The sequence below is a fragment of the Diabrotica undecimpunctata genome, chromosome 1 (genome assembly GCF_040954645.1).
Source record: "Diabrotica undecimpunctata isolate CICGRU chromosome 1, icDiaUnde3, whole genome shotgun sequence".
Classification (NCBI taxonomy): Eukaryota; Metazoa; Arthropoda; class Insecta; order Coleoptera; family Chrysomelidae; genus Diabrotica; species Diabrotica undecimpunctata.
The window spans coordinates 4,073,250-4,090,659 of NC_092803.1; the positions used below are offsets into that span (position 1 = coordinate 4,073,250).

At 33.5% G+C, this 17,410-nt stretch overlaps 1 protein-coding gene across 3 annotated transcripts in view; it reads left to right on the forward strand.

Annotated features, from left to right (window-relative positions):
* Positions 1 to 17,410, forward strand: part of LOC140444348 (vascular endothelial growth factor receptor 1-like) — a 154,658-nt gene that overhangs the window by 34,200 nt on the left and 103,048 nt on the right. For all 3 annotated transcript variants that reach the window (XM_072536098.1, XM_072536108.1, XM_072536103.1), the window contains exon 2: positions 7,809 to 7,936. In XM_072536098.1, coding sequence (XP_072392199.1) covers positions 7,809 to 7,936 — 128 coding nt within the window. The remainder of the gene's footprint in view (positions 1 to 7,808; positions 7,937 to 17,410) is intronic.

Below are 17,410 nucleotides of genomic sequence, written 5' to 3' on the forward strand. Positions count from 1 at the left end.
GATGCAACTACTGGACTGGGATGTGATTCTAGTATAATCGTTTTAGAGTATTCTGATGCTATCTTATTTAAGACCTGATGAGTTATATTTCACTGTTTCTACGGTATATATCGTTTCATTTTCTATTTTTTTTATTTCTTGAGTTTGACTTGAATGATGGTTTATACGAAACTTAATAGTCAGAAAACAATCATGAGATGAGATCCATAACAAAACTTCAAATGAAAAACAATAAGATGAACAAAAGATGTCAGAAAAATTTGTTGATTCGTTATATAAAATTATTCATCTGCGTAATTTGGTTGCGTTATTATTGTTATTATATTTGAAATAGTTCAAGCTCAGTCAAAGGATGTACAAATATATAATATCAATACATGTGGGTGGTTTCCGTTTTTAATCTATTCAGTGTATACGCATTCATTGTTCTAAGAGCTATTTTTATATTACAAACTTACATATAAACATATTTTAGTAAATTAAACAATAGAGTAGTATCAATCTGTGTGTCATCCTTAGGTTATGGACAGAAAATAGCCATATCACATACAACGTTGTTTACAATTAGAAAATACTGAATTTATTATTATAATCTTGAAATATTATTATTTTTTTTTAAGTCATATATTTAAAGTATCTTTAAATTAATCTATTGATAGTTTCATCATCATTATCATCAGTAGAGTTACAGCTCTTTATGAGCCAAAGTTTTTTTCAGAACAATCCTCCATTCGCCCCTGTCTCTGGCAACTCTTCTCCATGCTCTACTTCCGATAGACTTCAAATCATTTTCTAGGTTGTCTTGGTACCTAAGTCTCGGTCTTCCTCTTCTTCGTTGTCCGATCGGCCCTCTTCGGTCAAAAACTTTTCTGACTATGGCATTTTCCTCTCGTCTGATTACATGACCTATCCATCTGAGGCGTGCTACCTTAATGAATTTTACAACGTCAGGTTCTCCAAATCTTCTATACAACTCAAAATTGTAACACCTGCGCCACAAACCTTGTTCTTTTATGCCTCCACATATTCGTCTTAGTATTTTTCGCTCAAAACGTTTGAGCAATTCTTGGTCATTCTGTGTTAGTGTCCAAGTTTCTGAACCATATGTTAGCACGGGTCTTATTAGTGTTTTGTATACAGTCAGTTTAATTTTTCTATGCATTTTTGAGGCCTTCTGTCTTCTTAAGCCATAGTAACACTTATTGGCGAGCACCATTCTTCTTTTGATTTCTTCAATGACGTTGTTATCTTTGGTTAGCAGCGACCTTAAGTATATGAAGGTGTCAAAACCTTCCAGTTCTAGGTCATCAATTATTATTCGTGTAGGTGTCGGGTTGCTTGACCTAGTGCAACACATATCTTTGGTCTTTTGGACATTTATATTTAGTCCCATTCTGTGTGCAGATGCTCTTAACGACCGAAATGCTTCAGTCAGAGATTCTGTGGACCTACCTATGATGTCTATGTCATCTGCGTATCCGACAATTTGTACTGATTCGTTAAAGATAGTACCATTCGTAGTAATCTGCGACTCTCGAATTATTTTTTCTTATGCCAGGTTAAATAAGATTGATAGTTTCACAAGTAAAAAAAATGGTAAAAAGTGGCATAGCTTCATGTTTTCCTTTAGCATACATAGTTACTTCGTACAATAATTCTTTCACACCTTGCTTGAAACAAAGTATCGAATTAATTTAAAAGTCCAGGATCTGTCACTTATTCATTATCATCATCAGTCGTTTTGAGTCCACTGCTGGACATAGGCCTCCAGTAAATAATTTTAATGCATTCTATCTTGAGCACCCTGAATCCAGTTGTGCTGAATGCGCTTGATGTCATCTGACCACCTTCTTGGAGGACGTGCTCGATTACGATAAGCATACGTGTCTAGATCTCCATTCCAGAATTTTCTTCGTCCACCTTCCATCTTTTAATCTGGCAACATGCCCCACCCAGTTCCATTTCAATGTTGTAATGCTTTGCACTGCGTCAGTAACACCAGTTTTTCTGTTAATTATTGTATTTAATATTCTATCTCTGAGGGATATATTCAGCATTGACCTCTTCATCGCTCTCTGTGCCACTTGTATTTTATTGATTACTTTTCTGGGGTGAATGTTTCTGTTCCATACGTTAGAACTGGAAGTACACATTGATCAAAGACCTTCCTTTTCAAGCACATGGGAATATCTGATCTAAAGATTTCTCTCAGTTTTCCGTAAGCCGCCCATGCCAGTCCTATTCTCCTATTTAGCTCCGTTGTTTGATTATCTCTTCCTAATTTAATCTCGTAGTCCAGATATTTATGGCTATACACCTGTTCAATTTGCATGCCGTTAGTTGAGATGTTTTTCTCCAGTACTAGGTTGGTCATATATTGTGTTTTGGAGAAATTAATTTTAAGTCCAACTCGTGTACACGAGCTCTGAAGGTCTTGAAGAAGCTGGCAGACATGATCTACCCGATCTGCAATATGGACTATGTCTTCTGCAAATCTCAAGTTATTCAGAAATTCTCCATTTATGTTGACTCCAATATTCCCCCAATTATTGTTTCTCATAGCACTCTGCAACAAAGCGGTGAATAGCTTAGGAGAGATGGTATCTCCTTGCCTAATACCCCTCTCGAAGGAAAATGTATTTGTGTTGCCATAATACATTCTAACTGCAGCTGTTGCGCTATTATATATATTCCAAAGAAAAGTTATGTACCTATGATCAATACTGCACTCTGTAAGAGCTCTTAACATGGAGCTATGCTGGACTGAGTCAAACGCTTTCTCAAAGTCTACAAATATTAATATCAATGGCTTGTTGTATTCTGTAACTTTCTCTATTAAGGATTTTATTACCTGTATTTGGTCATTCGTTTCAAAGCCACTCCTAAATCCGGCCTACTCTAATGGTTGGTGAAAATCCAACTTAGGTTCCAGGCTGTTAGTAATTATTCTCATAAAGAGCTTATATAAATGAAATGTGTCATTTATTACATTTCTGTTATTATATCACACTAGATGGATTTCAACAAAATGAGAAGAGTTCTATGTACCAGGGATTTAAAACTGGAACTAAGAGTTAGGTTGGCGAGGTGCTATGTTTTTTCGACTTTATTTTATGCAATGGAATATTGGACATTGAATGCGACATCAACGAAAAAACTGGAATCATTTGAGCTGTGGGTGTACAGAAGAATTCTGAAAATATCATGGACAGAACACGTCACAAACAAAGAGGTTCTGGGAAGGATGAACAAAAAAATGGAAATTTTAAATTCAATAAAAACAAGAAAATTAGAATATCTCGGACATATTACACGTGGAGAGAAATACACCTTGCTCCAACTGATTATGCAAGGAAAGATCCAAGGAAAGAGAAGCATAGGGAGGCGTAGAATGTCATGGCTGCGCAGCCTGAGAGAGTGGTACGGATGTACATCAAATGAACTTTTCAGAGCAACCGTCTCAAAAGTCTGAATACCTATGATGATTGCCGACCTCCGCCGCGGAGATGGCACTTGAAGAAGAAGAAGAAGATGGACTTATTGATAATATGGCCTCCTCTTGAAGAATCTACCAAATACAACGTAGTTGATAGTTCTGATTCTTAATTCTTGATAGCCTCCATTTTCATTTTACTAATTCCTACTGTTGTGTATTTAACGAATCACATTTATTTACATTAATTTTTACATCACAGTCATGTAAACGTTTCAACACTTTTCTGACAATCTCGTAACAGTCTATAAGCGACTAACCATATACTAAAATATCATATAAGGAACATTTGGGGTTTTGTAACCCTGCCAAAATGCTGTCCATGTCCGACTAAAAAATACCTGGTGTTGAGCTGATACCATATGTTAGTCTAGTGAAGGCAAACAAGCCTATACATATGGGTGTTTATTACTAAAATTTTTTGTGTATTTTTACTGACCTTTAGCTGCTGATAAGCACTTTTTAAATCTAGAACAGTAAAATATTTATGTCCGCTTAGACATGCGAAAATATTTTCTGGCAGTGGTAAAGTGCAATAATCGCAAGACTTTGTTTAATTTTTTTTTTAAATCTACACAAATTCTTAGTTCCTCAGATGCTTTTTTTTGAAACTACTCAAAGACCATTATAGGACTGGCCCAATTACTATAGCTGACTTTTTGTAAAATTCCTAACTCCACTAGTTTTTTTAATTCCCATTCGACTTTATCTTTTAGGGCAAAAGGCATATCATAGGCTATATGAAAAATGGGTTGTGCATTTTCTTTTAAAGTTAAATAAATTTAAATCAATTTCAAGATGCTTAATGAAGGAATTACTATTCTCATCTAAATCTTTTTTTTATTTCGGTTACTATACTTGAAGTTTCAAGGTTTTCCAATTCCAGCTGACTAACAAATTCACTCTGTGAAAAGTTAACTTTTTGTATCCAATAAGGATATAATACATTTAACTAATTCCTACCCAACAGAGGAGTAAAATTATGATTACTTTCTAAAATGACAATAGGTAATTTTACAAGATTGTTTTTATATTTTAATAATACATCAGTTTCTCCCATAATTTTTACTCCCTGACCGGATATAACTTTCAAACAATACTCAACAGAATAAATACGAAGACATCAAGAAGACAAGGTTCTAATCAAAACAAGAATCCCAGAAATAATGAAGTTTCTTCTTTCACTTTGTCTTATATATCCCCTTCTTCTAACAACATTCGAACGACAGACAGTACTTGTATATCCCACTTTCTTAAAACTGAAACATTGCCATGCTCTGGCTGGACATTTTAATGAATTATGTTTTCTACCACATCTAAAGCCTGACTTATATTGAGTCACACTTTTTTGTTTTGACACAAAACTTTTAATATCCTCCTGCTGCCCTTAATTTGTGTTGTAAAATTTATACCTTTCAGTGATAACTAACCGTTTTGGACTATAATGTTCAGTCAGAACTCTTTTTAACTCCTCAAATATTTTTGAATTTGGAAGTTCTGGTGCTAATAAGTCTTTTAAGATACTGTTACCTTCTCCACCAATTAGAGTAATCAATAAGGGAACTTCCTTGTCTTCTTTCACTACATTACATAAAAACAATTGCTCAAGTTTCTCTAGATAAGACGTGACATCAATTTTAGCAGGATCGAATTTTTCAATAGCCCCAATTAACGTAATTTTTCGACTTTTACGTGTGTGGCAGAGACTAACAAAACATAACTATTTATTAACTTATCAAACATTTACATTTAATTTAATTAATCATAGCAGCGTGGAAGTTCGGAGCTGCTCATCGACATTACATAACCTCACCCAAGCCTGTCTAGGTTTTCTTAAGTGTCTACTGTTCCGATGCATGATTAATATAGAACACCTACATGGAACACCACCATTGCCGGTCTTAAGACCAGATGAAGAAGAAGGAAAACAAATAATCTAGAACCAAGACAACCAACAACCTTGACCAAGAAATACCCTCCGTAGTCAATATACGTTGATGACACAACAAATCCTACTCGTGATAGAACGGATAACGGTGAGTATCCAGCGCCATAAATCTGGATTCCATTGGTTAGAGTATGACCATTTTAAAGGAAGAGCTCCTGGACCTGCAGATTGGGGCTTTGCTAGATTAACCTCTTTCCGTAAAAAAATACGTTACACAACCTCCGAAATTAGCCAAAATAAACGACGACCCTTAAAACGAAAAATGGAACTAAAATTGGGAACCTGGAATTCTTGAAGCTAGTTCTGAGGTGGAGTACTTGTATATTTATTAAAAGCAATGAACAAATACACGTTAGATGCCTTGGTTCGGCAGATAATGCGATAAACGAAACCGGCTATTTGCCGTTTACCACATCCCAATCGCCATTTCTTCTAGTCATATCTATCTTCTTCAGTGAGGTTTCTTTTTTCCATTGCTGCTTTTATTTGTCCATTCCACTGTAATCTATGAGGTTCACTTCTCTTCCTTCTATTTAGATTCCATTTTTAAGTTCTCAGCAGTATTCTTGTCTCGTCCATCCTTTGCATATGTCCATATCAGAGCAATTTTCGTTTTTGTATCTCGTCATTTAATTTACTTAATTTAATTTATACTTAATGCAACAAATAAGTCTGTGCAAGCTTTAAATCTGGAAGCATAGACAGGCGATACTTACTATGCCTATGTAAAAAGAACATACTTATTCTACGCTTCCTTCCTTATCGTTGTGAGCTGAACCCTATCCAACTTTTATCGGCTCGAATAAAAAATCAAGATACGAGAGAAAACTTAACTTTTAAAATAGATTATATGAAAATGTGGGATCTAGACTCTAAAGTGGATGTTTTCGTTGAACCTTTAATTATCAATGTCGAACTACTTTGTCAATATTGCCTCCTATAATAAGTAAGTTATTTTTGTTTACATACATGTCAAGTTAAACCACTTATCTCTTCTCAACGTACATGCCAAGTTAAACTACATACGTTACTAATTTTAATAAAAGCTAAATAAGCTTCATGAAATTTTGTTTCAAATACATACAAAAACATAAATTTGTTAAAAATACTTTTTTCGTACATATAAACTTTTAAAATTCACTTAATAACATTAATGATACGCTACTAAGTGTCAAATGAACGCTCAGACTGAATGATATATATCTCCCTAACTTGCGGCTTAGATTATCTTCTATTCTTTTCTATTGGTCAGCGTTGTTACATTTTAATAGATACTTTAACAAGTCCCTCATTCCATGACTTTTTCATTGTATGTGAATTATTAATGTAAATATTGTTTATTAAAGGTATAGAAATGTAAGTTGGTAACACCCTTTTAACTGTCGGTCATTTTGACAGCTATCAAGTGTTTTATATTTAGTTGGGTTTGGCATTTCAGCATGAATAAACTTGACGCCTGAACTTCCAAATTGTACAAATTTATTTTGAAAATTGTCAACGATAATCTATCAGAGCAAGTAATTCAATTAACCATGGAACGGTTTTGTACCACGTTTACTTTTACTGATAGTATGCATCACAGCACGTACAGAAAAAGTTATTGCTGCTGTAGAGCGAAGCATACAGGGCGAAGCTACCTTAAAAAACAAAACTGTCCTATTTTGAGCTAAGATAGTCCTCACATGTATGTTGAGAAACCATTACATCCAGACAAATTGAGTGTTTGGTGTGCTTTAAGGTCTGGTGGAATCATTGGACTTTACTTCTTCAGAAACGATGCTGGCCAGAACATTACAGTCAATGGTGACTTATATAGAGCCAAGATTACTGCCTTTTTCATTCCCCAATTGAACAACCATGATGTGCAGGATATGTGAAGGTCTACGTCTACGCCGATAAGCATAAAACGATTGACCACTTGGGGGACATTCGCCGCGTTATTGCCGATCTTCTTCTTCACGTGCCATCTCCGCGACGGAGGTTGGCAATCATCATGGCTATTCTGATCTTAGATGCTGCTGCTCTTAAATGTCGCCGATATACGGCGACAAATATTGGAAAAAGTGGTCGAAAATTGGACCTCTAGATTTGACTGCGTCATAGCCAGCCATGACTGTCATATGCCAGAAGTCATATTTAAATTATAATGCCAAAAGTTTGTCTTTCGAATAAAGTCAATGTCATGTCAATTTATAAAAATGATCATTGTTTTATTCTATTCCAAAGTTTTATAACTCTAAAAAACACCCTTTAGTTGATAAATCTATAATTAGAATATGATGAGAAACGTTTTATTCATCGGTTAAAATAATCAATTGTGTACATCAAAATATAAATAATTTTTCAAGGACATTAATTTTGTTTCAGTTGGACATTTATTTTCGACGCCTCAGATTCTTCTTGCCGAAAAAGAATACGTTTTGGAGAAAAATGACAATTTTAGTATCTTCTGCCAAGGAAATCGACCGTTAATGTGGAATATGCCCCAACCTAAGGTAAATTTTCTTCTTATTATTAGCACGGTTACCAAAAAAATGTGTTTTTGCATTTTTTTCATTTTTTTTTTCATTTTTTTTTTCAAATTTCATAATTATATGTGATATGCAATATGTTTTGTATAAAACTTAAACTTAATGAGGTCGCTGGTTAAATGATAATCGATAAATAATAATAACGAAAAAATGAAATAATTTGTTTGTAAGTAAATTAGCGAAAAATAGCAAAGGTTCGTAAATAGATATGTAAAATAAAATGCAATTCAAATAACAATTGGCAGATTTAATATCTTATTGTCAATTCTATATGAAATTCACTTACCTTTTGTCTGCGGTTGGGCCTCGCTCGGAGTCTAAGGTCTAAGAATAAAAAATGGGATGCACACCCGATGCTGGTTTGCTTGGTTCTGTCCACGATGAGAGGTTGTTGTAAAGTGGCCGATCATACGAAATAAAATATGTATGTACGCGAACCCATTGGGGTGGTTCTTCTGTTCTTAGGACCTCCGTGAATAGCCGTAAATTAAGCTTAAAGTGGCATTTTAAATTTTCTACACAAAGAATGGGTACGTTTCCTTAAGGACTCTGACGTGTTTGGGTTGATAAATGTTTCCCAAAAACATGTTGTTTTCAGACAAGTGAATTCTCAGAACTTGACAATAATTAATCAGCCAATTTGAGTTCGAGAATTTAAAGGATGAACTAAAGTCATATTATACTTAGCTAATATACTATGATTGAATAAAAGATTTAAAACTAAATAAGGTCATATTCTGAATATTAAAAATAAAATATTTAAATCAGTCTTGATACTTTTCCGAACACAATATATAAAGAGTAGACCATAAGTCTGGTAACGCCTTAGATGGATGGTCTAAATTATACAAAAATAGACATGTGCCTATTTTGCAATATGAAGATTTGAAATTTGATTTTTGTAACGTTGCCAGTCGTTTATCGACGTGGACCAGCCCAAATGAAGAATACAAGAACCAAATCGACTACATATTGATTATAAACAGATGGAAGACATGTTTTACTGACGTAAAAACTAGACCAAGAGCTGAATGTGGATCCGATCATAAATTGTTATGGGCTTGCTTTAAGATGAAGCCAAAAAGAACAATGCAGCACCAAAATCAAAACAGGCTGGAGATTTCAAATCCAAAAACATTTAGAGATGCATTAAAGGAAACTAGTATGTTGAACACACAAGACAACCCAGAAGAAATGTGGAAAGATTTCAGAAATGCCATAGAAACCTCTGTAGAAACAACCAGAACCGAAAAAAAGATCATCAAAAGAAATCACTGGATGACAGACAGAACGCTGCAACTTCTCGAAGAGCGAAGGAGAATCAAATCTCTCATATATCAAAACGACAGCAACAAAAACGAATTAGCAACGTTAAATAGAGAAATTAAAAGAGCATGTAGGGATGATAAAAATAAAAGTATAAATGAACAATGCAAAAAACTAGAGAGACATGCAAACCGGTATGAATCCCATGAGCTATATAACAAAGTCCGATATCTATCCAGGGAATTTAAACCTATCACACAAACAATATTGGATCAAAACCAACATATTATAAATGACGAGAAAGGAATTGCGCAGGTATGGAGAAAATATTGTCAAAGTCTATATGCAGTTGATCCCCAGAATGCAAATCACGATGACTTCACTGCAGAGAGAGAACCAAACATTCTAAAGTCAGAGGTAGAAAAGGCAATCAAAAAGTTGAAAAAGAGAAAATCTCCTGGCGTAGACCAGATCACCGCAGAAGTTTTAAAAGAGACTGGAGATGTCGGAGTAAATGTTATGCATATGATCTGCAAAAAGATTTGAGAAACCGGAGAGTGGCCCAACGACTGGATAACATCCACTTTCATCCCTATATTCAAATAAGGAACTCCGCTAGATTGCAGCAACTACAGACCGGTAACCCTAATATCCCATGCAAGCAAGGTTCTACTTCATGTAATACATGAAAGACTAAAAGCTTTTCTATTCCCTCAGATATCAGAAGAACAAGCGGGATTTGTCCCAGGAAAAGACATAAGAGAATACATCCTTAATGTCAGACAGCTAATCCAAAAAACTCGTGAATTCAATGCTTCTATGCTTATGTGCTTTGTGGATCACACAAAGGCCTTCGATAAAGTCAAATGGCAGCAGGTATGGTTCATACTAGCGGAAATGAGAACACCCCACCACTTAATTCAATTAATCAGAAGTCTATATGAAAATAATAAGTGCACAGTAAAAATAAACAACACCCATTCCGATCATTTCAGAACAGAGGCAGGTATCAGGCAGGGATGAATAATCTCGCCAACTCTGTTTAATATCTACATCGAACACATTATGCGAAAGGTACTATAGAGCGTTTCACGTTAAGAAAATAACATTGCGGAGATAGGACCATGTACTTCTTATGGACGATAGAAGCGCAGCGATGCCACGATGAACACAAGCACGATTCAGGGTTGTATAATTTGTATTTTCGTTTTCACAGACATGAATTAAATTAATGTTTTTTAACGTAAGTGACCAAAAGTGCCCATTCGAAACAAGAGATGAAAAGTAGGGAAAATGATTTTAATTAAATAAATAGTATTTACAAAAGATAATTTTATTTTATTTTATTTTAATTATAGTAACGCCAGTTTATTTGTTTTTCGGTAAGAGTATCATATACCATGAATCATAGAAATCAGTAGAAAATATTGCTTAGTTAAATCATGCACTTTGCCGGCTATTAAAGATTTAAAAGCAAATAAACGGACTTCTTGGAATGCATATATCTAATTACTAATTGCAACTTAAAATAATACGGTGTGCGTATGTCAGCGATTTTATGTCGTTCTCTGAGATTACATAATGATAATAAGGCTTTGTGCTTTGTGGTTCTTCAGTTGTTATTCTGACTTTACAGTTAAATGTTAATTGAAAATGGAAATTCGAAAAATATATCAACAATCTAGTAAACCGCGTGCTTGAGAGTTTTGGCAACACTGATCTCCATAAGCCTAATGTTATTTTCTTAACGTGGAACGCTGTATAGACGGATAGAAGGGCGGACTATCAGTAAGTGGTCAAAATCAATAACTTGAGATATGCAGATCATACTTTAATAATCGCGGCAAATCAAAAATATCATAATCAAAATCGCGGCATATGGGCTACAGCTAAATAGGAGTAAGACAAAGATCATGATGGTAGACAGAGCTCGGAATAATCTTCAACACATTAAAGAAATTGGGGTCTTTGAAGTAGTAAATAGTTTCATATACCTGGGGTCCCTAATAACAAATAACGAAGGGTGTGTCAGAGAAATACGTAGAAGGTTGATTATTGCTAGAACAGCTATGATGAAACTGGTAGCAATTTGGAAAAATTTTAGCTTAACAATACACACAAAACTAAGGCTGTATCGCTAAGTGCTGATCATCGCACTAATGTATTTTCGGTATTTTGGACACATTGCTAGAAGAATAGGTACGATGAAAAAACTGATAGTCGAGGGTAAAGTTAAAGAAAAGATACCTAGGGGAAGATCTCCAAGCCATTGGGTAGATCAAACAAAAATACTGATTAACCAATGGTTACATGAAGCCGAACAACTAGCCCAGGACAGAGAAGGATGAAGAAAAATCGCGAAAAAACTGTAAAGGCCTGATGGTGTCACCAAAAGGGATTAGGACTGAAGAGGAGGAGGAACGTTGCCAGATTTACCACTTTTCTGGTATTGTTAGACACTTTGGTTTTTCAAATACAATTCTCAGTGTATTGAACCTTATTTGATTTTATATAGTCAGGAATATCTTAAAAAGATAAAACAAATGCCAGAAACGCCTAATTGTCTCAATAATTCCTAATTGTAAACGCCTAATTGTACTTAGAGGTAATGGATTTTCTAAAGAGCTATGACGTTATAAATAGTTGCGTAGATTTAACTGGCAACGATGCACTGGAAGGTTAAAGTTAAAACTGAAAAAATCCGACACATTTATGGTTTCGGCTAATAGCTCTGGGAAAGTGGATTACAAATAATTACGTAAGAGTTTAATTGCAAAATATAATGTAAATAATGATAATAAAATGATATACCTACTTAATAAATATAGGTAAACTTCTGGTTAATTCTAAATCTTAATATCCACAAGGAAACTAAATTTCTCTAGTTGGCTGTATATCATGTATCACAAAAAAAAATTATTTAAAAATATCCCTCTATAAAAGGTATATTAACAAAAAACTCCACCGGACTACATCACATAACGTTTTCAGAATAACTATTCCATGATCAGTGCTATTATAAAATAAGTATAACCACTTTATTTAAAGCAAAGGTGGAAGTTAAAATTTTGACCAAGGTTATTACAAAAGTGTGGATAACCCTCTAACCGTGTATTTTTAAAATGGTTCAAAATATCTGATAATTTCTAATTAGGGTAACGTGAATGTTAGAATTAATTTCATGTTCATTTTTCATGATGAGACGTAGACCGTCTCTAGACGGTCATAAAAAATTAGAACAGGTGTTAATTGAATAAAATAACGAAATAAATCATTTTAATTGTTGAAATAAAAACAAAACCATCAAAAATATAAGAATAAGACAGTAAAACAAAACAATACAATACAAACAAACACAAAATAAAAATATATAAAAAACGTTAACTATCTATGATGAAAATCATAAAAACAGTTTTATTCTGGTGTAATACATAAATTCAGACCGTACCCCATGCAATATACTTGAGTATCAGACTTATTACAATATTTACATCTTCTCGTTCCAGTTTTGCTATGCATACCTAGATCATGATCTATAGCATCATATTGCACATCATCTGGTGAACGAGTCGTGTTTGTTCCAGTCCTAGGCATATTAGGTTGGGCTGTCCAATTTGTAGTACGAACTGGTGCATATTTGTAGAGACCCTCAGCTATTTGCCCGCGAAACAGTGACAATTTGATCTTTTGAGTTGACTGTGGATAAATTCTATAATGTAGAAGAGTTTACAGATTCGGTCATTCATTTAAGAGATAATTAGACGTTTTCAAACTTTTGGTCCACTATGTATTATTTCTAGTGTAAACAAAATACTGTATTTCACTTTTTTGTAAGAAAAAAATTATTAAATTAAAATAGTTACACCCGCACCATTTAATCACTCATAAAAAAATTAGTATAAGATTATAGGAGTGCCAACTTCAAATTTACGATTTCCAAGGGAAAATAACGTCACGGAATATTTTTAAATAGATATTTTTACGGTAAAATGTACATTATAGATGACAGGTACACAGAATCACATTTTGCTAATTGATTTTAATTATAAATGAGTGCCGCTGAGCTCAGTGGTAATCTAATGGGCCATTAATAGTGAAAATAACTGAAAATTTCTCATAGGGGTGTGTTGTTCCACGTGTCGTCCTATATTTGATCTCGAAAATCTGTTTAAATTGTCTTAATTTTAATTTGTTACAAAGTATCACTCTTTGTCGTGTACCGTTAAATTTAAATCGAAGGGCGGAAAATTCTAAGAAATGGTTTATAGCTTAGACAATATGACAACCATGGTAAGAATGTTTTCTTGGGCCTTGAAAAAGAATACGAACCTCTAGAAATATAGCAACTATACTTTGTCTCAAAGTGACTAGTCTGTACAGGATAAGATATGCAATGTTAACCTTATGGGAATTTCGCCAAGACGTTGCCAGTTTTATACAGTGAGCGATGGCGTTCTCTATTCTCTATCTTTCAAAATAAACGGAATAAACCAGGAGTTCTCAACAAGTCCTCACGTACAATTTTATATTATTAAGTTTAATATTCAATTTTAACTGAAATTTATTAAATGTGTCCAATTTGTCAGAAACTACAGTGGGAAAATCTTTCATTAACCACCGCATTATTTCATTATTTTTATCTGCTTCAAAAAACTTAATTCCCTGAAACCCATATTATAACATCTAATAAAATTTCTACCTAGCAAGGCTGGAGTTTCTCGATGCATAACATAAAAATAGTCGGATAACAAAATATAAGCTTTTTCTGAAAGGCTATATAACAAAATAGCTCTTTTAATATTAACATCTGTAATTTCTGTAGCGATGAAATATTGTTCTAGTCTTTTTATAAACACAAATTCTGGGATTGAATTTCAAATTTAACGATAAATCCAATTTCCCGTCCTTCGACATTTTGTATTCACTTATACACAATTTAAAAAGTTTTTATCCTCGTTGCCATGCAATTTTTGGTACAAAAACACTTGGATGAACCCAAAACAAACCTTTATTTGACTATAGTAGAAACCCTCAATTTAGAAGAGTGATATCATAGTTTAAACGCCGAATATCCTCAAATTTAAATGTAGACAGCGGCCCTCGAAAACTGCCTGTTTTCTCGATTGCAATTTGCGTTTCCTCATAAGAAATTACAGAATATATAAAGTAGTATATTTATTTGTGCTTCTCTATAGTAAACTTGACCAGAAGTTGTCGTACAGTGTAGCCAATTCCTGTTCACAAGTAGTAATTATGGTCATACAAAACCTGTATTCTTCCACGCAGCGATTATTACTGTCATAAAAATACAAAAAAAACCTGATTTTTTCAATAGTAAAAATTAAGCACAAAATTGTAATGAAATAAATTTTATTTATATGTTCCGTTTCGTTACATATTTAAATTTATAAAATAAAAATCGATATTTTAAAACAATATTTTTCAATCGTTTGGCAACTTTGGAATTAGCGACGGAACTCCGTTTCAATTCAGATCCACAGAAACCCGTAAAACTACTTTTTGTCGAGCGAGTGCCCATCAACAATAGTTCATTACATTGGCGTTTCGGAGGGTAGGGTATTTTATGCGATAAGTTTGTGTTATTGATAAAACGTGTTATTGATAATACGAGTGTTATAGTTTGTCGTTTTATAGTAAATTTTTAGTTATATTCTGTGATTATTTGGTTTGAGTTTTATTGGAGTTGGACGAAAAACCGAGTTGTTCCAAGAGAAGACTGCAAAATTCTGATGTTGATTCCAAAAATGAAATGCCGCAAAAGAGACGGAAAATGTTAACGTCCGAAGAGAAGGTAATAATACGAAACGTTTATGAAGGAATTGTCGGCAGAAAAATGGAATTAAATGTTAGCCAAGCGGTCGACATTTGTAGCAGTTTAACAAAAGTATCCTTTAGCTGTATTTATCGTGTACTTAAAAATACATCGGAAAATAAAAAGCAAGAAAAAGGAAAAACTAGAGGTAGGAAAAGCATTGTTTTGGATGACGAGACATGGAATATTATACGTCGAAAAATTCATTCATTTTATTTTCGGAGTGAAATTCCAACACTGAAAAATATTTCTCAAGAGCTCGAAAACGATGACTCCTTACCCAAGATATCTCGTAGAGTCTTCACCAGGACCATGCGTGAAATGAACTTTCGATATGTAAAACTCAACAGAAAAAGTATGCTATTAGAAAAAAATAAAATTATTGTGCGAAGAAGAAAATATTTAGAAGAAATACGCAAAATTCGCAGCACTGGACGCAAAATATGTTATTTGGATGAAACCTGGATTAATCAAGGTTGGAAAAGGTCATACATTTGGTAAAGTTTGGCAAGATTTAAATGTCAAAGGTAAACGTGAAGCATTTATAGAAGGCTGATATACAGGATTAAAAGCTCCATCAGGAAAGGGACGGCGTTTAATCGTCACCCATATAGGAAGTGATACAGGGTTTCTTGATGATGATTTTCTTCAATTTGAGTCGAAAAAAACAGGTGATTATTAAAGAAATTGAAAGAGGGGATTCAAGAATGGCTTACAGAAAAGGGGATTGCATACGAAGAATCAATGCTCAAAATTTAGCTACTTGACATTGCACGGTTAAGGAAAATTGAATATCTTAAATATGCTGTAGATGAAACTGCAAAAGATTATGGTGTCAAAGTTCTGCGTCTACCACCTTATCATTGCGAACTTAATCCCATTGAACTTATCTGGGAGCAAGTAAAAGGAGAAGTAGCACGCAATAACAAAACGTTCAAATTAAACGAAATTAAGAAACTTTTGATTCAAGCAATCCTTCATGTAACTCCAGAGAAATGGGCTAAATGTATAGGCCACATAATTAAAGAAGAACATCGTATGTGGGAACTTGACACTCATATCAAAGTTTTACTAGAGCCAATTATAATTACACCAGGTGGTGAAGATAATTTCAGCGATAGCAGCACTGCATCTTCAGGTTTAGACAGCGAATAATATTTTCTAATAGTTTAATAAGAACATCAGCATAAAAAAAACGAGAAGAACATAGTAAGTGTGTATAGTGTTTGTGTTTAAACACATCAAACATTATTTTTATTTTGTTTTTATAGAATTTTATTTTGTTTTATAGGATTTTATTTTGTTTTGTTTTATACTGTTTAAGTGTTTTGTTCATTTTTTTTAATAAGACAATATGGCTCTTGGCGAATACCCATTTAAAAAAAGTATCGCGCCACAAGACATACCTCTGGGGTGGTGTGGAAACTGTCTTAAAATTTGTTTTAAAAAAATTTCATTGTGTAACTCTTTAAGGACGGGTCACGTCAAAAGACGTTTTATATTAGCGTATATTAGCGTAACTTCCGCGACAGCCGGTTGGTATCAGTAAACTTTCTGCAAAATTACTTCTTTTTTATAGCTTTTTGTTTGTGGCATTCTGTATTTTTAGGGGAATGTAGGGAATGAGCCACAAAATATTTATTCATATTTTTATTTATTGACGTTTCGATCTCTATATCCAGAGACCGTTTTCAATTATACAAATGATAGTACTATTTATTTTCTATGGCTTTTCGCTTGTCGTTCTGTATTTTTAGAAATAATGTTGGGAATAAGCCACAATATATTTATTCAAATGTTTAATTTACGGACGTTTCGATCTCTATAAAGAGACCGTTTTCAAACATACAAATGACAGATATATTTATTTTTCTATAGCTGCTTGTTTGTGGCATTCTGTATTTTTAGGGAGAAGGTTGGACATAAGCCACAATATATCTATTTACATGTTTAATACATTGACGTTTCGATCTCTATTCCGTTTTTAAAGATAGAAAAAAAAAGAAAATAAACAATATAAGATTATAAAAATATCTAATAATAAACAAATAAAATAAATATAACTATCATTTATATCTTTGAAAGCGGTCTTTGGATATAGAGATCGAAACGTCAGTAAAAACTTACACTTAAACAGTAAATAAATATATTGTGGCCTATTTCGAACATTAATATTTGAAAAATAAAATATAATTAACGTTAAAATAAAAGTAAGTGTACGTCACTGGATTTCCAAACGGCTTTCCGCATTTCTGGGCCTTTAAACGATGACTCACTCTCTCAAATAGTGAAATTATACTTTACATATCAAACAAAACTATTTATTCTTTTACCTGTAA